The following is a 27,663-nucleotide window of genomic DNA, read 5'->3' as shown; positions in this document are numbered from 1 at the left end:
CATTTCTGCTGATATGTCCCCTAGAGCAAGGGACATAAAGGAAAGAATAAACAAATGGGATCTCATCAAAATTAAACGTTTTTGGACAGCTAAACAAAACAGTATTAAAAAGAACGACAACCAACTGTATGGGAAAACATATTTGCCAGTGATATCTCAGACAAGGGTTTAATCTGCAAAATATACAAAGAACTTACAGGACTCCACTCTAAGAAGACAAGCAACCCAATTAAAAAGTGGGCAAAGGTCTTGAACAGACATTTCTCCAAGAGAACACAGAGAGCATCCAGGGACACATGAAAAGATGATCAGTATCACTAGCTATCAGAGAGATGCAAATTAAAACCACAACGAGATGCCACTTTACACCAGTCAGAACGGCCATCATAAACAAAGCAACAAACAACAAGTGTTGGAGAGATTGTGGAGAAAAGGGGACGCTAATCCATTGTTGGTGGGATTGCAGACTGGTACAACAACTGTGGAAAACAGCATGGAATTTTCTCAGAAAACTAAAAATGGACCAGCGTTTTGATCCTGCAATTCCACTTCTGGGATTATATCCTAAGAACCCTAAAACACCAAAGCGAAAGAACCTATACACCCCAATGTTCATAGCAGCACAATTTACAATAGCCAAGAGCTGGAAGCAACCTAGGTGCCCATCAGTAAATGAAAAGATCAAGAAACTATGGTACATATACACAATGGAATTCTATGCAGCAGAAAGAAAGAAGGAGCTACTACCCCTTCCAACAGCATGGATGGAACTGGAAAGCATTATGCTGAGTGAAATAAGCCAGGTGGTGAAAGACAAATACCATACGATCTCACCTTTAACAGGAAACTAAACAACAGAATAAACAAGCAAGCAAAATATAACCGAAGACACTGAAATAGAGAACAGGGGGATAGTGACCAGAGGGGATAGGGGAGGGAATTTCAGGGGGAAAGGGGGAAGGATTCACAGGAAGTAGTATAAAGGACACATGGACAACAAGTAAGGGGGGTGAAAATGGGAGGGAGGTGGGGAGCACTGGGGTGGTGGGCTGGGATGGGAGTAAAAGACAGAAAACTGTACTTGAACAATAATTACATTTTTAAAAAGGTGTAAAAAAAGGAAAAAAAGAACTCATGACACCTGGACATAAACTAAAAGTGGGGGAATGGTGAGGGATGGGGTGTGCAGGGGAATGAGGGGGGGGAATGGGACAACTGTAATGGCATAATCAATAAAATATATTTAAAAAATGATATCTTGTAGTTTTCAACATACAGGTCCTTTACACCCTTTGTTAAAATTATTCCAAAGTATTGTATTCTTTTTGTTGCAACTGCAAAAGGAACTGTTTTTGTTTCCTCAATTCTTTTTCAGGAGTTTGATTGTTAGCATACAGGAATGCAATGAATTTTTGCATATTGATTATGTATCCTGCAACTTTACTGTACTTGTTTGTTCATAGTAGATTTTTTGTAAGAATTTAAGGTGTTTTCCTATGTAAAGAATCATGTCATGTGCAGAAAGTGACAATTTACCTTTTCATTCCCAATTTGGATGCCTTTTTCTCTCGTCCGATACCTCTATGACTTCTAGTACTAGGTTGCATGAAGAGTGATGAGCGTGGGTATCCTTGTCTCGTTCCATTGATCTTGGAGGAAAAGCTTTCAGTTTTTCACCATTAAGTATGAGAGTATCTGAAGGTTTCTTATACATGGCCTTTATCATGCTGAAGTATTCCCTCTATACGTGTCTTCCCTTGGAAAGAACCCCACTTGATGTGATGCATCATTTTTAAAATGTATTATTGTATTCAGTTTACCAATATTTTTAGAACTTTTCCATCTGTATTCATCAAAGGTATTTGTCTGTAGTGTTCTTTTTCTGTTATACTAGCCAGATTTTGGCACCATCTGCATGTTGGAATCATAAAATGTGTTATCAATTATTGTCTCTTCAAATTTTGGGAGAAATTTGAGAAAGGTATCACTTTTTTTTTTGAATGTTTAGTAGAATTCACTAGTGAAGCCATCAGGTCTTCGACTTTTGCTTTTTCAGATGCTTTTGATGAGTGTTTCAATTTCCTCACTGATTCAGGCTAGAAAGTTTATGCATTTCTAGGAACTTACTGATTTCTTCTCAGTTATTAAATTTGGTGGTATATGGTCTCTCAGAGTATTCTTGCTAGAGGTCATTTTTATTTCTGTGGTGTCTAGTAAATTCTCTTCATTTCTGATTTTGTTTGAGCTTTTTCTCTTTTTGTCGTTAGTAAGTGAAGCCAGAGGTCTGTCAATTATTTTTTCAAAGAATTAGCTCTTTGTTGTACACTATATTTTTTGGACTGTAAGACACACCCCCTAAATTCAGGAGGAAAAGGGGGGATGTGTCTTATAGTTCGAATGTAGTTTTACATTTACAATGGTGAAATATTATGTTATTAAATATCTGACCACATTTTTTATTTCAAAATTTTTTTCCTATTTCCCTCCTCTAAAACCTAGGTGTGTCTTATGGTCCAAAAATATGGTAGTCTTTTTATTGTTTATTTCAGGGTTTTCAACCAATGTACAGGAATAATTTTTAAAACCTGTAATATTTGACTGTTTAGTCAGGAGTAGTGATCTCTTTCCCTTAGATCATCAAATAAAAAATGACCATAATTAACACAACATAGATGTCTGATGAGAACGAGTCAAAATTATACCTATTTGTCAAATTGCAAAAAAAATAAGTTTTTGGTGTGCTTCAGAAAGTTAGTAGTTTATGTGTGCACTAAGATAAAAAAGGTTAAATATAATTGCTATTTCACTTGTGATATTTTGTTCTTATTTTTATTATTTTCTTTCTTTTGCTGGCTTGGCTCTGGGCTGCTCTCCTTTTCTTTTTCTACTGCTTTACAATGTAATGTTAGGTTGTTTACTTGAGATTTTCCTTGTTTCTGGAGATAGGCCTATAATGCTATAAAATTCCTCATTATCACTTTTCCTGCATCCCAAAAGTTTTATCTTGTATTATCACTCTCATTTGTCTATGAATATCTTTTGATCTTACCTTTTACTTCTTTAACTCAGTCTGTTGATTCAGTAGCATATTGTTTAATCTACACATATTTGTGAGACTTCTTGCTTTCTTTTTGCAATTGATTTCTAATTTAGATTATTATAGTTTGAAATTATGCTTGGTATAATTTCAATCTTAAATTTGTTGAGACATCTCTTGAGTTCCAACATATGGTCTATCTGAGAATACTCCATGTATGATGGAGAAAAATGTATAATCTGGTGCTCTGGGATGAAAAGCTTTGTAAATATCGTGTCTCTTTGATCTAATGTGTCATTTAAGGCCTCTATTTCCTTACTGATTTTATGTTTGTATGATCTACCTCTAGGTTTCAATAAGGTTTGTAGGTCCCCTTTTATAGTTGTATTTTAGTGAGTTTCTGTTCGTTTATATATTTTAGTACTGACTGATTGGGTGCGCATATAATGAGATGTGTATGTCTTCCTGATATAATGTATCCTTTATCATTATACAATGTCTACCTGTGTCTCATTACCTTTGTTATTTTAAAATATATTTGGTCAGATATAAGTATGGCTACACCTATTTTTCTTTGGATGACATTTGCTTGAAGAAACATTTTACATTCTTCTGGGTCTGTACTTGACTTCACAGTTGTATCTCTTGATGACGGCATATGGTTGGGTTTTGTCTTTGGATCCAATTTGCTTCTCTGTATGTTTTTATTGTTGATTTCTATCCTTTTACACAAAGGATGATTATTTTAGTATCAGCGTTTTCATTAAACATTTTATCTTTGGTTTTCTGGTACTTCCATGCTGCCACTGTTTCTTATCCCTTGTGTTTACATTTGATATTTTTAGCTTGATGGTATTCTATAATTTTTAATTTTGTTTCCTTTTTAAGTTATGGGTCTCAGTTCTGAATGTTGGTGTGTGTATGGTTACAGGTAGGTTTATGCAAAAGATTTATTTATACAGTAGTCCTTTTTGTTTTGAATGAATCCAGTTTCCATCTCCCTTTGCCAATTAAGAACTTTACCATCTCCCTTTTCATGTTTTTATTGTCACTAATTTACACTACTTATGATGTGAGTTCAAGAAACTACTGCCTGCTTCCTCTATGTTAATGTTTCCTTCCTTTCCTTTATTGTTTTTCTTTTAACTGTTAAGTGATATTTAACTGTACAGTATCTTGGAAATATCACTTACCCTGTTAAGTGATATTCTGGAAAAGGGTTCTAATATTCTGGTTCTGCCTGACTACTGGTGATCTTACTCATAGTACTGTATCCTTTCATTCTTTGTATCAGGTAGAATAATGCCCTTAAATAAGATCTTCCATTGATAAATTCCTGAGCTCTGAAACAGTTTTTATCTTTTCTTCACATATAAAGAATACCTTGGGCCTTGGCTGGCATAGCTCAGTGGATTGAGCGGGAGCCTGCGAACCAGAGGATCGTGGTTCGATTCCCAGTCAGGGCACATGCCTGGGTTGCAGGCCGGTTCCTTGCAGGCTAACTACCAGCAGGGGACGCACAAAAGACAACCATACATTGATGTTTCTCTCCCTCGCTCCTTCCCCTCTAAAAATAAATAAATAAATAAAATCTTAAAAAAAAAAAAAAAAAGAATACCTTGGCTGAATACATTTTTCCTGGTTGGTAATTTCTCTATTTTAGTAGTTTGAATATTTGATTCTACTGTCTCCTGGTCTGTAGGGTTTCTGCTGAGAATTTTGATGAAAACTAAAGGGATTCCATTTATAAGTTACTGTTTTCCCTGGCTGCCTTGCAAATCCTTTTTGCCATTAATTTCTGAGTTTTAATACAATGTGCCTTGGATTGAAATAATTAGGTGTCCGGCTTGTCTTGGATTTGAAGACCTAAGTCTTTCCATACATGTTAGAAGTTCTCATCAACTATTTATCAGAATAAGGTATTACCTTCTCCCTCTCTTCTTCTAGTATGCCTATTATTCTTATATTATACTTTCTGGTGGAGTTAGAGAGTATTTATATAAGCCTTCATTAAAAACAAACAAACAAAGAACAAAAAAACACCTCTCTTCAGCCCCATGTCATAGTGATCAGTCCCACAGGAATGGAGGAATATTCACTGAATTTGTCTGCTATTTCTGTCTGAAGCAAGTGCCAGTAGCAATCTGACCCCTCCCCTTTCCCAAAACCCTTAGTGAACTCCAGGGTACGTCCATGGCACAGTTTTAGCTCTACCCCCCACCCATCCCATTTTGCTCCAGTTGCATACCTCCTCAATGTTTCAATGCACAGATCTCTTAGGCATGTTTATACATCGAGGAGAAAATACTATGCTGAATTATAGCTGTTCAAATTATTGAAGCTTAAAGAGGAGAGATCAAGGGGACCTCCTACCCAGCCAGTCCTCTGATACCAGCCCTGAAGAGTTTTTTTTCCTTTTCCCTTAAGATTTTATATTTATTTATTTTTAGAGAGAAGGAAAGGGAGGGAGAGAAACATTGATGTGCAAGAGATACACCAATCAGTTGCCTCTTGCACACTCACCACTAGGGATCCAGCTCTCCAACCCAGGCATGTGCCCTGACTGTCAATCTAACTGGCAACCCTTTGATTTGTAGGCCAGCACTCAATTCACTGAGTCAAACCAGCCAGGGCCCTTTCTTGTGTTTCAGTTGTGTTTTTTACCTTCCTTGAAATAATAAAGCATAATACACCAAAAATGTTGTTTATTTTCTTCCATTTTCAATATTAAAATGGCTACATAAAACTTCAATGTTGATATATTTTTTAAATGCATGCTGATACAATAGATGTCACAATACAATCTAACAAAATTGATCTGAATGAATTTGAAGACTATTAAGTGCTACTAGAGCAATCTTATGGAGAAAACAAATGAACTTTCTGGCCAACCAAATACAATACACAGATGGCTTCTTGACAACTAGCAATACTTCTAAGGATTTTTTGCTCAACACCATAAGTAAATCATTTGGCAAAAGAAGATATAAAGAATCACCTCACAAGGACCAAATTTGCCATTAGAAGGTGGCATAACTGGGATTCCAACTGAAAACAGGGCACTAGGAACTTGATGACTGATCAAAAACAAGCCATTGTTATAAAAAGCCCAGAGAACTGGCAGCAGCTTTATGGTTTCTTAAGGGTTGCAGGGTTCTGACAAATTTGGATTCCAAACTTTGGACTTACAGCAAAACCACTGTGTAATTCTTTGAAAGAGACAATCCAAATGTTACCCAACAGACTACCACTATCTTAAACTTGGCCTCCCTACTCCCAGACTCACAGAGAGGCTCAAACCTTCAGCAAGTTTGCTCGGAGGAAACAGCATGACATGCATGTTTGCATGTCATAGACACAGTATACTGCAGCAAACAGCATCTACTGGACCAGCCACTGACAGAACCTGACCAGCAACTATGTACAGATTGGAGCAACTTCATAGAGAACGGTCAACAAGCCAGGTGTAAGTAAGTCACCATACATAAGGTAATGGAAGCACAAATCTCAGCATAAAATGCTGAACTGACAGCCCTCATTAGAGACTTAGAACTTTGTCCCAGAGACAGAATGTCAGCATCTATACTGACTCTAAATATGCCTTCATGGCACTCCCTGCCCATGAGGCAAGATGGAAAGAAATACAACTTTTAACCTTGGGGAATAAGGATATCAAACATACAAAAGAAATTTTACAATTGTTAGAGGCAGTGAATCTACCGAACCAGAAAGCCTTAAAGCCCAGGACACCAGAAGAATGGCTCCCACACAAGCCAAAGAAACGAAACTGCAGATAAGGCAGCAAGACAAGGCACATGAGGGATGCCACTTCAGGGGGCTGTGATTCCCAACCTGGACTTGTCAGAATTTAAACCCCATCACACACAACAAGACGATAAACGGGCCTGAGAATGGAGATTTTCTAATACTGACCCTAATTCAATACGGAAGATCAACACTTATGGTATGATCTTATTCCCTGAAGGTCTAGTGTGTCCCATCCTCAAACACTTATATGAAGGGTCCCATTATGAAACAGCTGCTTTAATGGACCTCAACAGACTATGCTTGAAGGGCCCTCATTTGCAAAGGACCATCCAGAGAATTATCCAAGCCTGCCAGATATACGCCGAAAACAGCCCTCAGACAGAACTTACCCCAATGAAAATGGAAGTACAATACAAAGAGACTTGCCCATTTAAAGACTCACAAGTTAACTTTACACAGATGCCAAAAACCAGAAGGAACTTTAAAATTTTATTAGTTTTTGTGGACACTTTTTTTTGGATGGGTGGAGGCATACTCAAATAGAACCAAAAAGGCAACTGAGGTAGTAAAGCTTCTACGTAAAGAAACAATCCATAGTTTGGACTTCTTCACAGCATTAATAGTGACAACAGACCACTCTTCACTTTGGAAGTCGCCCAGAAGATAGGAAAGGCACTATAGATGCAATGGAAGCTACATGCACCTGGGAGACCTCAATCTATGGGGAAGACTAAGAAAATAAAAAACAATAAAGAAGACCCAGGCAAATATATGCCAGGCAACACCACATTTGAAATGGGATCTGGCATTCTTTACTGCCTTGCCCTGAATTAGGGTTGCACCCTAAAGTGGGCTTAAATTAAGCCTCTCTCAAATAGTTTATGGGAGACCCAAATTTCTGTTTTAGGAACAGCCCCTTTAGATTTAGAGCGTGAATCAAAAATTAAATATGTACCCCATGCAGGGCAAACACTAACAATTTTGCACAAGTTTGCTTATTCCAGGTCCATCCACCCATCTGACCGTCCCTTACATGCATTACGGCTGGGAAACCGAGTCTTACTAAAGACCAGGAAGACAAGGCCCTGAAGAGCAGTTAGCTGAGCAATGGACTGGTGCCTATGACGACCTGCTCATAACACACTCTTCCTTAAACCCCAAGGGAATCAAGCCTCAGCTCTACCACACACAGAGAAAGTGGGCACTGCCTGAGGAAAACAGCAGCTGCTGCTGATACGCAGGGGACAGATGGACCTACGCTCATGAAGGAGATTCAAAATTCCTCTTTCAGAGGGACAGTGGCTCTCAGCATAAAGTGACAATGTTACTTTTTATTTCTTTTCCTTCTTATTTTCCTGCATTTCCCAGTAGTGATTTCCTCAGCAAATTTATTTAGCTGTGGGAGGTTTCTGCCCAAAGCCCTGTTCAGGGTTAGATCATGGGGATTCTTTAGTCTCTCCAGTTTCTGACCCTTCACTTGATTGTTTGTAGAACAGATCTCTTTTTGGAAGCCCATCTGCAAAACTGTCTCATGAAACATGAAATACTGCCATCTTCCAAGACACTGCATATGCGTGCCTTCCAAAAACAATTCTTCTCCCTCATGTAAAGGATCCCCTCCATTCCTGACTCCCTTACTCCTTTGTTAGTAAGAATCTGTGGACCCAGAGATTAGTAAGATTATGTCCTCTGCCAGGAATGAGTAACCACAGAAGAGTAAGATCTTTGACAATTTACCCTTGTAAATGGGGAAGGTGGGGGTTGAAGGGGGAAATAGTTATCATAAAATAGTCAGTGGGAGTACCAAGAGAGTCTCTGACCACTGGCCAAGACAGTGGCAAGGGGAGGTTTTTATACTAAGCATGTCAAATGCTATAGATATAAATGGATAGGGCCTGAGCATACATGGAAAGCTAAAAAGATAGGTGGGTAAGATCTCAGCATGCTGAAAGCTAGAAGATGAACATGGACGGTGCCCAAGGAAGTCAAAAGCTAGAAAGATAGCTGGATCAGGAACATAGCCCTCCCCTATCTATCCCTATAAAAACTGTGGGCTAACTGGAGGACTCAATTGGTCTTTGAGACAGGAGCCCACCATTATTTCAGGTTGTGTGGCACCTGCATAAACCTCTTTCCTTTTTGCCTATCACCTGCCTCACAATTTGGCAACAAATATATATTTATACATTTTTATATGCTTTTTATATTTATAGCTGGTAATGTGTTTGCATTACTCTGCCAGTTTAAACCATCCACATTTAGTGTAATTATTGATGTTAACTTTAAGTCTTAACAATTTATTTTCTGCTTTCTATTTGTTCGGTTTTCTTTCCCTAAGTTTCCTGTGGCTTAACTGAACATATTCCACTTTTGTCTAGTGTTTCTGTATGTATTTTTTGGTATAGGCTTTTTTTCTTTAGTGGTTACAGTGGGTGGAATATCATACATACATAACCAGTAACAAATTCTTTTCCTTTTCCTTTATTTGAGAACATCTTGATTTTCTATTTATCCTGAAAGACAGTTTTGCTTGGTATCATTCTGGGTAGATACTACACATATTTTAGCACTTCAGAAATGTTGTCCTTTATAGCTTCTGGCCTTCATAGTTTCTGAAGAGAAATCCAGTATTATTTAAATTTTCCCTCCTCTAAGGAGGAGGTGTTGCACATCTCTGCTTTCAAGATGTTTTAAGTTCTAATAAGTTTGACCGTGTTGTCTTTATGTAGATTCTTTTGGGTTTTTACTGTATGCGGTTCCCTCAGCTTCTTGAATCTGTAGATTAGATTTATGTCTTTTGCCAAATATCAAGTTATTGATCATATTTCTCTGAATACTTTTTAAAGTCCTGTTCTGTCTTCTCTTTCTTCAAGAATTAAGGGAGAAGAATATACAACTTCTGTTATTACCCAACAGATCCTTGAGGGCCTGTTCCTTTTTCCCCCAGTTATTTTCCCCACTTGAGAACATTAAATAATTAAACCACATTAAAAATACTTTCATGTTGGTGCTTATAATTTACTCTCCTACCGAAGTCCATGGTGTGATCTGGTGGGTTTACCACAACTGGGATGAACTAGAGGAAATACAGTGGCATCATCTTAGATGCCATGTTGGGGAACTAGAGAAGAACAAGAATGCACACACACCTGTAGACAATCTCTTTCAATGTCTTTTTTAAAAACAATAATCAAGTATTTTTAACTCTCCATCCTCCAGAATGGGTAATTTCCATTGTTCTATCATCCAGTCCACAGAAGCTTTCTCATCTCTTTTATTCTGTGGTTGAGCCATCTACTGAGATTTTTGTACTGCAGTTATATTTCTCATTTCTAAAATTTTCATGTGATTCTTTCTAACTTCCATTTCTTTGCTGAGATTTTCTACTTTTAATTTGTTTCTATTGTGTTTGTAATTACTCTCTGAAGCATTTTTATTATGGCCACTTTATATTCTGTTGAGTAATTTCAAAAGTTCTGTTATCTAGATGTTCATATGTATTGAATGCCCTATTTCATTTAGTTTAAGAACTTCCTGGTGGTTTCCGCCAAGATGGAGGCATAGGTAGAAACACTGTGCCTTCTCCCACAACCAAGTTTGAATACAACAAAGGTTTGGTAAACAAAGACACAGCCAAAGAATAGAAAATTGAACTATACGGAAGTCCGACAACAACGGAGCAGGGTCGGGCAGGAAAGATACCCCGACCCCAGGCACACAGGCAGCCGGGGTTAGCAGTGCGGACCCAGTGACGGTGCAGGACAGGCTGACTGCGGCGGTCACACATTTGCACACAGATAAACCAGCAGAGCAGTGAGACGGACCTTGCAGGCCCCAGCAGGCAAACCCAGTGAGTAAACAAGACAATGGGCTGCCTGAGGTCACACATTTGCGAGCAGTGGGATGGATGGTGAAGCCCGCAGAGGGAATCGCCATTGCTCCCCTTTGACCCCGCCCCCACATACAGCATCACAACCCAGCGACTGGGTTGCCCTGCCCTGGTGAACACCGAGGGCTCCGCTCCTCATACAAAACAGGTGCAAACAGACCAAAATATGGCTCAAGAAGAACTTAAAGCCCCAGAGCCAATAATTTTAAGTGACCAAGAAATAGCCTACCTATTAGATGCACAGTTCAAAATACTGGTGCTCAGGAGGCTCACAGAACTAGTCGATTTTAGTCACAAATTAGAGGAACAAATGAAGGCTAAACTAATTGAAATGAAGGGAAATGCACAGGAAACCAATAGCGATGGAAAGGAAACTGAGACTCAAATCAAGGGAGTGGACCAGAAGGAAGAACAAAACATCCAACCAGAAAAGGAGGAAGAAACAAGAATTCAAAAAAATGAGGAGAGGCTTAGGAACCTCCAGGACATCTTTAAACGTTCCAACATTTGAATTACAGGGGTACCAGAAGGGGAAAAGAAACAGCCATGAGTGGAAAACTTATTTGGACAAATAATAAAGGAGAACTTCCCCAGTCTGGCAAAGGAAATGGACTTCCAGGAAATCCAGGAAGCTCAGAGAGTACCAAAGAAGTTGGACCCAAGAAGGAACACACCAAGGCACACCATAATCAAATTAGCCAAGATGAAAATGAAGGAGAGAATCCTAGAAGCAGCAAGAGATAAGGGGACAGTCACCTACAAAGGAGTGCCCATCAGACTGTCAGCAGATTTCTCAAAAGAGACCTTACAGGCAAGAAGGGGCTGGAAAGAAGTACTCCAACTCATGAAATCCAAAGACCTACAGCCAAGATTGCTTTATCCAGCAAAGTTTTCATTTAGAATGGAAGGACAGATAAAGTGCTTCTCAGATAAGATCAAATTCAAGGAGTTCATCATCACCAAGCCCTTATTATATGAAATGTTAAAGGGACTTATATAAGAAAAAGAAGATAAAAAATATGAATAGTGAAAGGACAGCAAACTCACAGTTATTAACAACCACACCTAAAACAAAAGCCAACCAAGAGGACAGCTAGATCAGGAGCGGAACCATAGAAATGAAAAACACATGAAGGGTTTAGCAAAAGGGGAGTGGGAGGGGGAGAAGTGGAGAGAAGGTACAGAGAACAAGTAGCATAGATGGTAGGTAGAAAATAGATAGGGGGAGGGCAAGAATAGTATGGGAAATATATATTCTAGAGAACTTGAGACATGTCGTCATAAACTAAAGGGGGGGGAGTGGTGAGGGAGGGGTGTGCAGGATGGAGGGGAATGAAGGGGGGTAATAGAACTGTAATGGTATAATCAATAAAATATATTTTTAAAAAGTACTTCCTGGTTCTTGGTAAGATGAATAATTTTCAACTATGTTTTCTGAGACTCTGGTTTTTAATTTAACCATCCATTGTAGCTGACTTGGATATCACACTGGTGGGGAAAGATGGTATTGCTTCATTATTGCTTGGTGACAGGGTATGTCCAGGTTCCCTATCATTGACATTCCTTGTCATTGCTGAAGAATGGAGGGTCATGCTGGACTGAGGGAGTACCAACTTTTCGTTAGGCCTCAAAGAGTTGAATTGCCTGCCTACTGCTCCCCATGTGGCCCTTAATGATACTTTTCCAGGGTGACGGGTGTTGAATTACCTCACTACAACAGGGAATGGTGAGGGGAAGAGATGCCTTATTACTGGCTGGTGGGGAAGAAGTGCAGGCCCTTCCCGTGATCTACACTGCCACTACTGGGAAGAGGGTCCAGCTACCAACTAGGTAAAATAAAAGTCCCAGCTTACTACTTGGTCTTCTCTGACAACCACCATGGCAGTGGAGGGGTTGAAGTTCCTTAGCCTGGGAAAGGCAGAAGTCTAGGCTCCCCGCTTGGTCTTTGTGTCAGTGGTAGTGAGGTAATAATATTTCTTCTGTTGTGGTTGGCTAGAGGGGAATGGTTATTATCTAAAAGTTTTCTGACTTGGTCAAGGTTGCACTCTACTGATCCTTCATCTAGAGAGAGCAGGATTTTGTTGGGGCGTTTTTGTCCATGCTCACTGGCATTTCCAAATTGCCAGCTTCTTTAACTCCAAGTCTGGGATACATGATGCAAAAAGAAATCCCAGGAAACACAGTTCTGTTTTGCTGCTTGGTCCCAAGGTCCCTCGCTAGCCTGCCTTCTTATTTCCACCTTGAAGAGTACTGGAAATATAAGCCCTGGTTTTTTGGATTTCCCCCCACTATTTTGTAATTCAAGTGACTGATTCAAGCTTTGTTTGCCCAGGCACGCACGTCAAACACAGCTACCTCCAATAAACACATTGCCAGCCACTTGACTAGACAATGAGCCCGAAGTAACTCTCCACACTGAGGCTCCTTTGTTGTAGAGTTCTTGGTTGACTTCAATATCTAAAACTTGAAATCCTGCTCATATGTTTTAAATTCACCAATAATCCAGGTCTATGCATGTGCATGCCTGCAACCAACCCCAACCTGGCTGGGTGGCCCCACGTGTGTTGTACAATTTCCAGGTTTTGTAAGTAAGAAACCTGTACCTTTTCAGTTTTCTTTTGGTAATTGTTGAAGGGTATCTTAATCATAAGAACCAAAAGGAGCCCTGGCTGGTGTAGCTCAGTGGATTGAGCATGGACCTGTGAACCACATGATTGTGGTTCAATTCCCAGTCAGGGCACATGCCTGGGTTGCAGGCCATTTCCCAGCAGGGTACACATGAGAGGCAACCATACACTAATATTTCTCTCCCTCTCTTCTTCCCTTCCCCCTAAAGATAAATAAATAAAGTTAAAAAAAAAAAAAAAGAACCAAAAGGGCTGGTCTAACAACACCACTGGTTATTGACAGACTGAGAACAGTACAAAATAGTCTTCTCATGTTGCTTTTTACATATAATGTACAGGGCATTTGGCTGTACTTTGTGGGAGAAATAGGGAAAAGTATGTCTACTCCATCTTCCTAATAGAGCAAATCTAAACATTTATTTTTGTGGGTTCATTTTGATAACAATTAAAAAGAAAAAGTTATTTGATTTTACCAATTCTGTTATAATAGCTTCGAAGATATTCATAGGTTTAAGTAAAAAAAACAAAAACAAAACCACACACACACAAAAAAAACCCCCATGGAATTCAGTTACTCGTACCTTGCTCACTGCCATTTCCACAAATGTAAAGATTGACATATGAACAAGCAGGGCTAGGCTTGGATGATCCTCTGGTGAGTGTAATCTCCAGGTCAGACCCCTTTAACTGAGCACACAAGAATATGTGATTAAGTAACTGTAGCAACTGACCACAGTGTCACAAATAACATGGCAACAACTTCTTCTAAGATAAAGAACTTTCTACAAGTCTAAGATCATATTCAATTAAAGGGCTTCAATTTTCCCTAATTGTTTTAATCTTTTTTTTGTTTGTTTTCCATTTATTGTTGTTCAGTTACACTTGTCTGGCCTTTTCCCCTCATTGCTCACCTTTACCCCATCTCCCCTGACTCCCACAGTCAATTTCCTCCATTGCCCATGCCCATGAGTCCTCTATTTGTGTTCCTTTGCTTGCCCTTCTCCTTATTTCCCCCGTTATTCCCCTCCCCTCTCCCCTCTGGGAATTGTCAGTTTGTTCTTTATTTCCAAGTCTCTGATTCAATTTTGCTCATTTGTTTTGTTGATTAGATTCCACCTATAGGTGAAAAAATATGCAAACTAGAAAATGAAACTATCTTGTAAAATTGTCCTAACTAAAAAGACAGTCACTTCCAGCCCCTGCTTGTCTGCCTCATTTGTCCCATACAAAATAGGAACAGATAAGGAGTAAAATGACTGAATAAATGAGTGGCTGACATAGAATTTCTTCCCCTATTACACATGTCCACCTTCTGGCCATGTCTTAGTATCAGATTTCCAAAGTTATATGTAAAATGTATTAATAGGAAATAAAACCTTATATATACATAAAGCCTACCACTTTAAAAGTTAACTGTTTTCAAGTCAATTGTACTTAACTTCAACAATAATTCCTAGAATCCCCATTACGGACTTTCCTAGTTTTAGATATAACTGGCCCATACAGCTATGTGATACTAGCAATTTTTTACATGCTTCCTGGCTACCTTCCCCAAAAGAACTGCTAGGAGAACAGATCTCTCTTCCTTCCCTCTCTCCTATCCTGCACATCATCTCCCTGATCCTACAGACCACTGTCCAGAGTAATTGAGAATTAAATATCAAACCAATTGCTACTGAGGGAACAGAATATCAAGAGGGTTAGTACATAGTCCCGACTGGTATGGCTCAGTTGGTTGGGTATAGTTCCGCAAAACAAAAGGTCGCCAGTTTGATTCCTGGTCAAGGCACATGAATGGGCTGCAGGTTCAGTCCTTGGTCAAGGTATGTGTGAGCGGTAACCAACTGATATTTCTCATTCATGTCAATGTTTCTCTCCCTCTTTTTTTCTCCCTCCCTTTCCCTCTCTCAAAGAAATAAATAAAAACTAAAAAAAAAAAAAAGAATTCCTTATATTTAAAAAAGAGGTTAGTACATAAACGTAACATAAAATCTAATACTAAATCTCTTAGTAGTTCAATAGAACTCAGAACTCACCTGAATTTTTTCTTGAATAAGAATTTCATCTGATACAGGCACTGGATATGGTTTCAAGGGAGCCTTTATGGTAGCAAATATGAACTCTATGTGGCTTTCAATAATGGCATTCAGATACTTTCCTTCAGACTGTGCTGCGTAATAGACTGTTATTTCATCAGTTGTAACCAGATTGCACTAAAAGGACATATAGAAAATTTAAAAAGCAAGGACTTTGTTAATTAAAATGTAAGGTGCTGTTGAACAAGGGCTGACAATCCCATGCTGAATCATTATGAGAGGGTACAGTCTCCTGCCCAATCCTCTGCTGAAACAAAGGAGTGAAACAGTGAGAACCGACTCACAAAGCTCAGTAGAGAGGATTTGGCCTCCTGAGACTGTGAATTACAAATTTCAAACCCCTGACCTAAGGATGCGGGCTGGCAGGAGCCCTCCTAGGGGTAGGAGCGCCATAGCTCTTACCTGGTGGGGGCAGGCAATGGTCTCTGTCCACCTGCCCTGGCTCCCAGCTCCCAAATAAGGAACACCCCTTCTGTCTAGATGAAAATAATCTCTCCCCTGAGCTAGAAGCCCTTCCATGCTTACTGAACTGAACCTCTATTCTTCTTCAGAGACGCCCACTGTCATCTCTGATGACCTTCTGCACTAGTCATAAGATGATGTTGTCAAAGTCCCAGGAAAGTAGAAAAAGGAGGACAAGGGGCCCAGACTGGTGGAAAGCTCCTAGTCAGCGGAACGAAGTACCCACATCCAGTCTGGGAGTGAACAAGTAGAGAGGAAAAGTGGCCTGTCTTACAGAGTACAATCTGAAAGAATTATACATTACCAATTTTCATTAACTGATTACTATGGTTTATATTGTCTACCTATTCCATCCTCCCAACAAACAAACTTAAGCAAAATTCCAAAACAGCAGCTTGCTCTTAATCTGACAAACCTTTTTGCGAAGTTTCTGGATGCGATTGATGACTTCCCGAGCCACTCCTTCATCCATCAATGACTGGTCAGGGGTGATGTCTAAGAGAACCAAAGCCTATAGGAATAAACAGAGCACACTATGATGATCATTTAAGGAAAAACGTTCTTTCAAACCCAGCAAAATGCTTTTTAAAACTAAACTCTGAGAAGTCTAATATGCAGCAGTATATATTCACAAAACTGAGCCAAGAACACAGGTAATCTAGTTTCTTTATAGTTTGGGTTCTTGTTTGTAATGAGTGATTGCTTCATCCTTTGAGGTGTAGCTTTCCATTTTTCTTCTGTAGGGTGCTGCTCACAAAGGATCCTGAGACCAGCTTTTGTTAGTCTCTCAACTCTGCTTTTTGTCAATGGTCATGAAGTCCTTAGAGCAGCTTTTCACAATGGATCCATAACAAACAAGTGGATTAAAGGCACTTGTTATGTCTTAAAACAAGACCCCTTTTTATTGTTCGGTTTACTACTGTGATTAAAAAATAATTTCTGAAATGAACCGCAGTATTTTTTTTGAGTTACTGTACTTTTCAGACTATAAGATGCACCCCCCCCCGAGACCCCTCCCTCGATTTGGGAGGAATAATGGTTGTAAATGCTGCTGTTGAATTCTGCTTACATTTATATTGGTAAAATACTGTATTATTTACATTATTAAATATTTTACCATATTTTTTGCTTCAAAAATTTTTTCCTATTTCCCTCTAAAACCTAGGTGCATCTTATGGCCGAAAAATACAGTAGTTTATCATCTTCTTGTCAACACTGTCTACTTTACTATCTCATATGTTCTGAAGATTGTGATGATAATGTACTAATAGTATGTTTCACTTCTATTAGAGGGGAATAAGCACGTAAACTAGTTAACATCACCATTTACCTCAGAAGGAACTCAATCAGAGAAGTTGAGCTTCACAAAAGCATAGAAAGCAGAACGGGAAATGGAGGAAGAGTCAGGGCAGCACCACCACAGCCCACAATGACACTTCCTTAAGTCAAGCAGAAAACTTCTTCAGGCTCTCGCTTACACTGGCTGGAGCTGGGGAGAACTGTACCATCTCAGTGTTTACCATCCTCCCTGTACTCCCTCTCCCTTCCTTTGTAGCTTCCTCACCTTTGGCTCCTCACACCAGTCTGCCCACACCACACAGAGACTACATCTAATGTAAGCCCCGAGGAGGTTGGCCAGTTCAGATAAGGTACTGCCCACCCCCCACTGAATCCTGACATGTTAGGCACAGAGGGACTCCAGCAAGCCCACTACTCCCACCCTGGAGGTCTTAGAGCCTATCTGCCCAGAAGAGTCTGATCAGGAGTCAAAAGGGATGCTATGCTCCATCACAATAAAAATATTGGCCCCAGAATACAAAACTGCTTGTACAGTCTTTAAAGAGCACTCCCTAAACATCCCCACCTCTACCCCTCACTTTGATTTTATTTAATTACTTAATGTTTAGAGCAAGGGGAAATGAGGGGGAAAGAGAGGAAGAGAAACACTGATGTGAGAGAGAAACATCAATTGCTTGCCTCTTGCACGTCTTCAAACAGGGACCTGGCCTGCAACCCAGGCATATGCCTTGACTGGGAATTGAACCAGCAACTTCTTACTTTGAGGGACAACATTCAACCAACACACTGAATCATACCAATCAGGGCTCTACCCCACACTTTAGAAAGAAATTATTCCCAGTACTTACTTCTACCATATAATCTATCAGGCAGAAAACAATTAGCTTACTTTCTGGTCTCCGTAACTGACTGACCACTTGAAAGGTGAGATTACATTACATCCTATCCATTTTAGTGTGATCCAACGCTTGGGACAATTACTCACATACAAAACATATATTTATGCATTGGTTAAAGAAATGAATATGTAAAAAGCATATCATAGAGGGGTTTAATTAAGATCATCTAAAATGAATAACTGCTTTACTTTACCCTGAGACATGCTATCAACATTTCAGGAAAGAAGTATATCTTATTTTCTGGTAAAGAATGCTCTAGGGAACAGAAAATACCTGAGCATCTGAGTGTGCTTCGAACTGTGCTGTCCCACTTGTTGCCTGATCAAAGGTGTACATCAGACGAATATCTTCTTCATGTAATTCATGGCCTCCCACAACAATGGTTCCTATTAGAGAAGCAATAGCCACTGTTACTCAATCAGTCCTTTCTCCTACTCAAGCTGCCCCGCTTTAAGTATAATGTGCCACCTTTTAACAAAAAACATTCACAGTATTAAGCTACAGAGGCTTTAAGATATTATGTCCTCCTGACCCAATGTCTACAGTTGTATAAAAACTTACAGATTCAAAGACAGGTGCCAGGATGCCATGAATTCCCATCATAAATACACGCTTCGTGATGTAATGAAAAATGCAGTCTGTAGAGTCAAACTGGCCTCAGGCCCACCACTCAGTGAGAGCAGGACTGTGGTGTTTTATTATGTGTAAGCAGGGTGCAGGTTAAATAAGGTGAACAGTGTGACACTCTGAGGGTCATGCCTATCCACCACAGGCAGAGAATTTACAGAGCTCAGGGTGGCAAAATCCCAATGTTCAGGAAGCCCACTGTAATTACCAACAATGATGTTCTTGGTCTCTGAGGACTGGGGATGCCATTCTCATATCATATCACTATGTTCTGAAAATGATTTTTGTCTTCCATCAGGGTAGAACAGTCCATTCAGGAAATACAGTTTAAAAACTGTTGTCTTTTGGTGTCAAAAAAGATGAATTTCAGGAATTTTTGATATTTTGGCTACCTGGTGAAACAACTTAGATTGTGACTGAAAGGTTGATCAAAGATTTTTATTAATTTATTATAGCAAGTGAAATTAGTTATGTACTCAAGTTTTAGTTGCTAAAACTCATGCAAGTGTGCCAGATNTTGTATAAAAACTTCCAGATTCAAAGACAGGTGCCAGGATGCCATGAATTCCCATCATAAATACACGCTTCGTGATGTAATGAAAAATGCAGTCTGTAGAGTCAAACTGGCCTCAGGCCCACCACTCAGTGAGAGCAGGACTGTGGTGTTTTATTATGTGTAAGCAGGGTGCAGGTTAAATAAGGTGAACAGTGTGACACTCTGAGGGTCATGCCTATCCACCACAGGCAGAGAATTTACAGAGCTCAGGGTGGCAAAATCCCAATGTTCAGGAAGCCCACTGTAATTACCAACAATGATGTTCTTGGTCTCTAAGGACTGGGGATGCCATTCTCATATCATATCACTATGTTCTGAAAACGATTTTTGTCTTCCATCAGGGTAGAACAGTCCATTCAGGAAATACAGTTTAAAAACTGTTGTCTTTTGGTGTCAAAAAAGATGAATTTCAGGAATTTTTGATATTTTGGCTACCTGGTGAAACAACTTAGATTGTGACTGTAAGGTTGATCAAAGATTTTTATTAATTTATTATAGCAAGTGAAATTAGTTATGTACTCAAGTTTTAGTTGCTAAAACTCATGCAAGTGTGCCAGATAAATTTTATTTAACAAGTTGAGGAATCTTAGGGACATTTCCCCCAATTTTCAAAATCACTCATCTGATCTGAGTCTTTAAATCTCTTTTCGTGTCACCTATGTGCTTATGATTTTCAACTTCAGAGGGAGCACTACCAATTAGACACCTTGTGCCCTAGGACACCTGCAGAATGTCAAGCAGCAATAAGACCAACCTTTTGAAATAGTTATTGAAATAGCATTTTAATATTAACACATAGTAACACATAATATAAATAAAAAATGCAAAATGTTAAAATGAATGAAAACAAACCAAAATTTAAAATTATAGTGTGATCTGTTTCATAATGCAATAATACAACTATATTTGTAACTAAAAGAAAATGAATCAGAATTTTAACAGTGCCCCAGCACCAAACATACTAACCAGCAGAGAGAAGGCACTCAACCTCCACTAAATGAATGTGTGATGGCTTAGGGATCATTTTTGTTGCCTATTTAAGTTTTCCTAACTTATCAGAATAATGCCTAATAAACACTTTTATATACAGGAGAGTTTTGGGTAAGAAAAAAGTTATAATAAATGTCAAAAGCCTCATCAGGCTCAGACTCCCATCAGGCTGACACCCACCACTCTCCTGGAACTGCTCCAGCTCCTCATTGCTCAGCTGCTTGATGGATGTCATCACCACCTTGAAGGCTCCCTTCAGACGCTTCCCTAGGATCAGGTGATCAGGTTCTGCCCTTAGGCGAACACCATACTTGTTTTTATCTGTAGACAGTGTAACTTTTCGAACATTCAATTCCTATGGTTGGAGGACAACATAGAAAGAAAATAAGGAAAAGGAAAACATGGGTCCACAAAAACATTGCACACAAATGTTCTTGCAACATTATTTACAATAAATAAAAAGTGGTTCAACTGCGAATGGATAAAAGATGCAGTCTGCCTATAAAATGGACTATTATTTAGCAATATAAAAAAATGAAGCACTGACTTCTGGTAAAGACGGTGGTTTAGGTAGACGTGGCTCACCTCTGCATACAACCATATCAAAATTACAACTAAAGTGTAGAACCACCATCACACAGGAACATAAGAAATCAAGCTGAATGGGAATATGACAACCACAAAATTGAGTTGAATGGAAGTCTGACAACTTCAGAATTAAGGAAACCACATCCATCCAGACTGATAGGAGGGGTGTAGTTGAGGAACAGGCTGGTCCCATACCCATATAGATGAAAATTCAGCTGGTATTTTGTGGGAGTGAGGAGTCCCCAACCCAGACCAGGCCCCCCAGCCCAGAAATTCCAGTACCAGGAGGGTAAGGCCCCTCAATTTCTGGCTACAAAAACCAGCAAGGATTGAGTCACTGAAAAAAACTGTTGGAGTCCCACACAGTTCCTCATAAAGAACCTACAAAAGGATAACATACTCCAACTCACTCCCTCTGAGCTCAAGCACCAGTGGAATACAGGGAGAAACTGAAGTGTCTAGCAGGAAGAAGAGCAGATGTCACTGTCCATTTTCTGAACCCTCCCCCTACAGTGACTGCAAGCTGGTGCCATATTTGGGACTTCATCAACCTGGCCAACATTGTCTGACCAGCCTTTTAGATTCCCAGAGGCTATGCTCCACCTAACTTATAGGTCTACCCAAGCTACTCTTCCATAATAATGGCTGGTCTTGGCTCCTAAATCTTATCAAATAAGAAACAGTTGGCTTCTTGGGCCTTAGTGACAGCCAGATTCACAGCATGTCTTTTCCTGCGAATCTCCAAGCCCAGCACAAGTAGAGGCCATCTCAGCTTGTTTTACAGCTCAGGCAGGGTGCCCTGGGAAAAAGAGATGAGGGCTGACCCTGGTCTGCACCACCTGGGAAACCCTGGACCCAGCGGACATCTACAGACCACGTTGGAGCACCACCACCCTGCCCTGCACAGCTGATCCTCCACTGAGAGCAGAGGTTGGTGGTAAGTGGTCACACCCAGTCCTTGCAGGTGACTGGCCTGGGTAGATCCCTACTATTGATCTGCCAACAGCAACCAAGGCTCAACTATAAGAAGAGCGTGTACTAAGCCTACATGAAGGGCACACTTTGAGTACCCGGCTCGGGTGATAGGGGATGCTGTGCCACTGGAGCCTACAGGACACCTACATTAGGCCATACTGCCAAGACACAGCATCAAACCAGCTCTACCTAATATACAGAAGCAAACACAGGGCCGCTAACAAAAAGAAAAGACAAAGAAACATGGCCCAAGTGAAAGAACAGATCAAAACTCTAGAAAAAGAGCTAAACAAAATGCAGATAAGCAATCGATCCGATGGAAGAGTTCAAAACACTGGTTATAAGGATGCTCAAGGAACTTAGTGAGGACCTCAGCAGCATAAAAAAGATCCAGTGAGAAACAAAGGATACACTAATTGCAATAGAGAACAACTTACAGGGACAACAGTAGAGTAAATGAAGTCGAGAACCAATCAATGATGTGAAACATAAGGAAGCAAAAAACACCACAGAACAAGAAGCAAAAAGGATCCAAAAACACAAGGACAGTATAAACAGCCTCTGGGACAACTTAAAGAAGTCCAACATTCACATCAGAGGGTTGCCAGAAGCAGAAGAGAAAGACCAAGTAATTGGAAATCTTTCTGAGAAAATAGTAAAAGAAAACTTCCCTAATTGAGTGAAGGAAATAGATATGCCAATTCCAGGAAGCATGGAGAATCCCAATTACGATGGATGCAAAGGGGCCCATTCCAAGACACATCATAATTAACAACCAAAGCTTAAAGATAAAGAGAGACTCTTGACAGCAGCAAGAGAAATGAGTTGGTTACCAGATGGTTGACAGATGGGAGTGGGGAGGATGAGAATGGGTTTAGAGGTGAGAGGAGTAAGAAGTACAAATAGGTAGTTACAACATAGCCAAGGTGTAAAGTTTAAGTATAGAAAATGCAGTAGCCAAATAATACACACATAACCTGTGGACATGAATAATGGTGGGGGGATTGCCTGATGGAGTAGGGGGTACTAGATAGAGGGGGGCTAAGGGGAAAAGTTAGGACAACTGTAACAGCATAATCAATAAAATATAATTAAAAAAGAAATTAAGCAATAATTCACACTATAACATGAATAAAGTCGAAGATGTCTGATACAAAAGACAATATAGCATATGATTCTAGGATCCTGAGGGGAAAGGGTACATGGACATTATAGATACAGGGTTTCTTTTTGCACTGATGAAAATGTAAAATTGTGGTGAATGGTTATACAACTCTATGAATAATACTAAAAACCACTGAATTACAGGGTATAAAAAACCTTTCCTGCTTAGATCAGTCAACAGAGTTGAACATAACTCAATTAAAAATGACTACAGAATTAGGAACCTGAACTTCATATCTCAGGGATAATGTTTGGTCAAGCAATTTCAGTGTAACAAAAGGTTAACTATCCAAAAGAATCACTTAATCATAACATTTCAGGTCTCTATTACACTAGTCAAAAATTACTAATGCAGCCCTAGCTGGCGAACCAAAGGATCACTGGCTTGATTCCCAGTCAGTGCACATGCCTGAATTGTGGGCCGGGTCCCTGGTAGGGGGCACATGAGAGGCAAGCACACATTGATGTTTCTCTCCCTCTCTTTCTCCTTCCTTTCCCCTCTCTCTAAAAATAAATAAACACAAACTTTGAAAAAAATTACTAATGCAGCAGTACCTGATGACAGAATAGGATATATGACTAAAGCAAATTGTAAGGAGGTGCCTAGTTTTGCCATTACATTTAACTGTGTTAGGTGATTCCAGACTGATTAAGATGTTCTACTTAAAAATATTCTATTTTTATCCATATCTACAGCATTAATTACAAAATTTATAACTCTTTAGTTCTAATATTTGTTTGGAATACTTAAGCAATTAAATCCAACACAGAAGTTAATATTTTTACAATAATAAATTTAAGTATCACCAGTAAAAATAAAAATGAAATTTGAAATACTGTGTATTTGTTTTTGAAACATCATGGAATAAAGCATTTTGGGAGGACAAGTGACATTAGTCTAACTCTTGACCTCAAATCTTTACTTTTAGGAATCTACCCAATGTCCATACTATAACATAGTCACAAAGTTACTACAAACCTTTTGTTTATAATGAAAAAGCTAAATTTCCTACAACACAGAGACATAAAAAAATTATGATACAGCCAAAAAGTGAACATCATGCAGCTGTAAGAAGAGTAAAGTAGGTCTTTATGTTTTTAACACAAGATACCCTTTATGAAATTGTAAGTGAAAAAAGCAAGTTATATACATAATCCTCTATATGCACAAAGCCAATGATGTGTGTATACATGTCTAAAATGCTAGAAACAACCCTTGCAGAAGCTACCCTGGGGAACATCCCTAGGAGGGGTTGAGATTCCATGGGACGAATGGAAGAGAAGGGACTCACCTTTTACTCTATGCTAGTGCTTAACTGCTCACAACCAATGTGTTCGCTCGTTACTTATACAATTTGAAGGAACAAAGTTTTTTGTTAATCACAAAGTACTATGAAGAAGAGAAGTAGATGAAGGTATAAATGATCCGACTAAGTTAAGGAAACTCATTGATCATGAAATAACTTTTAAAGAATTCCAATAACAGTGTAAAAATTCATGATGATCCCAAGAGTAAAATTTCATGGATAATTAAATTCATGTATATAAAGATGTACACAATATAATGGATAAATTATATACTGAAAGTGTAGTTCACTGAAGTTTCCTAATTGAAATAATCTTCTCGAGAAAAGAATCCTGCTTAGACCCAAAGAAATAAGTCATCTGCCTTACCTCAATGATATACTTCTCCAAAGACCTGATCTCATTAAGAGCTTCCAGATCATGATGAATAACCACAATTTCTTTCAATGGATACTAGGAAAAAAAAAAAAGACAAAGAGTTCACTAAGCAGCCAATCCTTAAAACTGTAGAAAATATGGAACATTAAATATTTTATCTGAATGTCAAGTTCCAAGACTCAAAATTAAGCTTAACTAGTACTAAGTCATTCATACCCTTACTATAAAAGGAAATGAAAATTTATGCCATTGCTGTAAGTTCTCTATACTAAGAAAATACTCAGACATAAACATTTAGGACTGTGCAATGTAAAATAAATAAAATCTCAAACCTTTATTGGAATAGTTTTGCGGTCTCGAATCACACGCCCAAGTTCAATGACAGATTGCATTCTAGAAACTGCACTCTCGATTTTCTTGTCAATCAATTCCTCTCTGATTAGAAGAGATAGGGATGTAAAAGACATTAGATTAGAAAAAAATCCTAAATAACAAGCATACTTAAATAAGGAAGATGGTCAGGTTAAAGATATGATGGTGTGGTGAGGCCTCCCAGTGAAGCACCTGGGGAAGGACAACATGAGTAAGCCTGAGCCTCCTGCTCACTACACCCAGCAGCTTCCCAAGGCGACACCAACAGACCTGCTCACACCCCAGATATGTGGAAGCAAGCAGCACTAGAGGTGGTTCCACACTGAGCATCCCCACTCCCACCCCCCACATCTGTAACCTGCGGAGAAGCTCTGGTGAGAGCCAGGGCAAAAAGTGACTAGGGGCCTCACACCAGTGCGTCTCTGGCAACTTCCCTTCCCATGGCCCAGTGAAGCTTACATGTATTTTATTCTTACCGAACACGGGGCAGCATGAGGTAGTGGATGCTGCGTGTATCCTTGTCCTGGACAGAAGCAGGGTCAATCAGCATCTTAAGATTCTGGTACATCAATTCAGTAAGAAAAGGTGTATAGGGGGCCTATAAAAGAACAGAGGACATCATGTCACTCACATGCAGCCATCATTAACTGACCTCAGCGGGGAAAACAGAAACTAAACATTTTAAAGAAATACTAAGATATATGAACAGAAGTGCACATGAGGTGACTAAACATGCCCTACAAGAGAAATGACCTCATTTTTAACTTGGCGAGAGGAACTTCCTGTGGAACAAAAGAAGAGAACAGTGAGGACCCAAAGCATCCTGAGAGATTTCTGCAATAAGGGTCACTGGCTTATCTCCAGAAAAAAGAAAAACCATAAGAAAACAACCTCACACTAATCTTAAAGAACTAGAAAAAGAAAAAAGCAGCCTAAAGCCAGCAGAAGGAAATAGTAAAAATCAGAGTAGAATTGAAGAACAAAAAAAACTATACAAAAATTAATATAACAAAGAGCTAGTACTAAAATTGACAAACCCAGCTAGACTCCCTAAAAAAAGGAGTAAAGACTCCAGTAAACAAAATAAGAAAGAAAAGGGAAGAAGTTATCACCAATAAGACCAAAATACAAAGGATAATTAAAAAATACTCTAAAAGACTATAGGCCACCAAATTCAATAATCGGGGGGGAAAAAGGTAAGTTTTAGAAATCTATAACCTTCTTAGAGTGAATCACAAAGAACTAGAAAATCTAAAAAGACTGAACAGGAGTGAGAAAATTGAAACCACCATCCAAAACCTCCTAAGGCCCTGGCTGGTGTAGCTCAGTGAATTGAGTGCGGGCGTGGGAACCACATAATCGCGGTTCAATTCCCAGTCAGGGCACATGCCTTGGTTGCAGGTCAGTTCCCAGCAGGGGATGCACGAGAGGCAACCATACATTGATATTTCTTTCCCTCTCTCCTTCCCTTCCCCTCTAAAGATAAATAAATAAATAATCTTAAAAAAACAAACGAACAAAAAACCCCAAACCAAACAAACAAAAAACCCCCACCTCCTAAGCCATGACCAGTGTGGCTCACTTGCATTGTCCACAAAGCACAAGAACATTAGTTCGACTTCCAGTCAGGGAACATGCTTAGGTTGTGGGTTTGGTCCCAGGTCAGGGTGAGTATGAGAGGCACCAATCAATGTTTCTCTCTAACACTGGTGTTTCTCATCTCTCTCTCCCTTCCTCTAAAAATATAATATGTAAACTAAAAGAAAAGATAAACAAACAAACAAAAAAAACTCCTAAAAAACAAAAGTATAGGGCCAGAAGGCTTCATTAGTCAATTCTACCAAACATTCAAAGATCTGACACTTACCCTTCACAAACCCTTCCAAAAAATTGAAGTGATAACACTTCCATACATGAGGCTACAGCCCTGCTACCAAAACCCGACACAGATAAAACAAAAAAAAGAAAACTACATACCAGTATCTCTGATGAATACAGATGCAAAAATCCTAAACAAATACTTGCAAATTGAACACAACAGTACCTCAAAAACAATACATCACAATCAACTTGGGGTTCATTCCAAGGGAGCAGGGGTGGTTCCACATATGCATATCAATGGATGCACCACATTAACAAAATAAAGGATAAAAACCATGTGATCTTACTAATAGATGAGAAAAAGCATTTGATAAGAAACAACATCTACTTGTAATTAAAACACTCAATAAAATGGGTATAGGAGAAAAGATACTTCAACATAATAAAGGCTATCTAACACAAATCTTCAATTAACATACTTAATTGTGAAAAACTAAAAGCTTTTCCTCTAAGATTAGGAACTTTCATCATTCTTACTCAATCCAGTACTATACACCATAGCCAGGGCAAATCAGGCAAGATAAACAAATAAAAAAAATTCAAATTAGGAATGAAGAAGCTTTCAAAAGTGTCTTTTTCAGAGAACATGATTCTATAAAAAACCTAAAGGCTCCACCAAAAATTATTAGCAACAATAAACAATTATGACCCTGGCCACTGATGTAACTCAGTGGAGTGAGTGCTGGCCTGTGATCCAATGGGTCGTCAGTTCAGTTCCCACTCGGGGCACATGCCTGGGTTGCAGGACAG

The 27,663-nt window shown here is 39.2% G+C and overlaps 1 protein-coding gene across 4 annotated transcripts in view; it reads right to left on the bottom strand.

Annotated features, from left to right (window-relative positions):
* The window catches only part of IARS1 (isoleucyl-tRNA synthetase 1), a 117,389-nt gene that overhangs the window by 29,905 nt on the left and 59,821 nt on the right, over nucleotides 1-27,663 (bottom strand). For all 4 annotated transcript variants that reach the window (XM_037037269.1, XM_037037270.1, XM_037037271.1 and 1 more), the window contains exons 23-30: nucleotides 25,509-25,630; nucleotides 24,993-25,095; nucleotides 24,652-24,735; nucleotides 20,431-20,605; nucleotides 18,351-18,463; nucleotides 16,295-16,390; nucleotides 15,358-15,534; nucleotides 13,903-14,008 (exon numbers count right to left, since the gene is read on the bottom strand). In XM_037037269.1, coding sequence (XP_036893164.1) covers nucleotides 13,903-14,008; nucleotides 15,358-15,534; nucleotides 16,295-16,390; nucleotides 18,351-18,463; nucleotides 20,431-20,605; nucleotides 24,652-24,735; nucleotides 24,993-25,095; nucleotides 25,509-25,630 — 976 coding nt within the window. The remainder of the gene's footprint in view (nucleotides 1-13,902; nucleotides 14,009-15,357; nucleotides 15,535-16,294; nucleotides 16,391-18,350; nucleotides 18,464-20,430; nucleotides 20,606-24,651; nucleotides 24,736-24,992; nucleotides 25,096-25,508; nucleotides 25,631-27,663) is intronic.

Source organism: Sturnira hondurensis, unplaced genomic scaffold (assembly GCF_014824575.4).
Source record: "Sturnira hondurensis isolate 20B ecotype Veracruz unplaced genomic scaffold, ASM1482457v3 Scaffold0022910, whole genome shotgun sequence".
Classification (NCBI taxonomy): domain Eukaryota; kingdom Metazoa; phylum Chordata; class Mammalia; order Chiroptera; family Phyllostomidae; genus Sturnira; species Sturnira hondurensis.
This window is presented reverse-complemented; position numbering and strand designations above follow the sequence as displayed.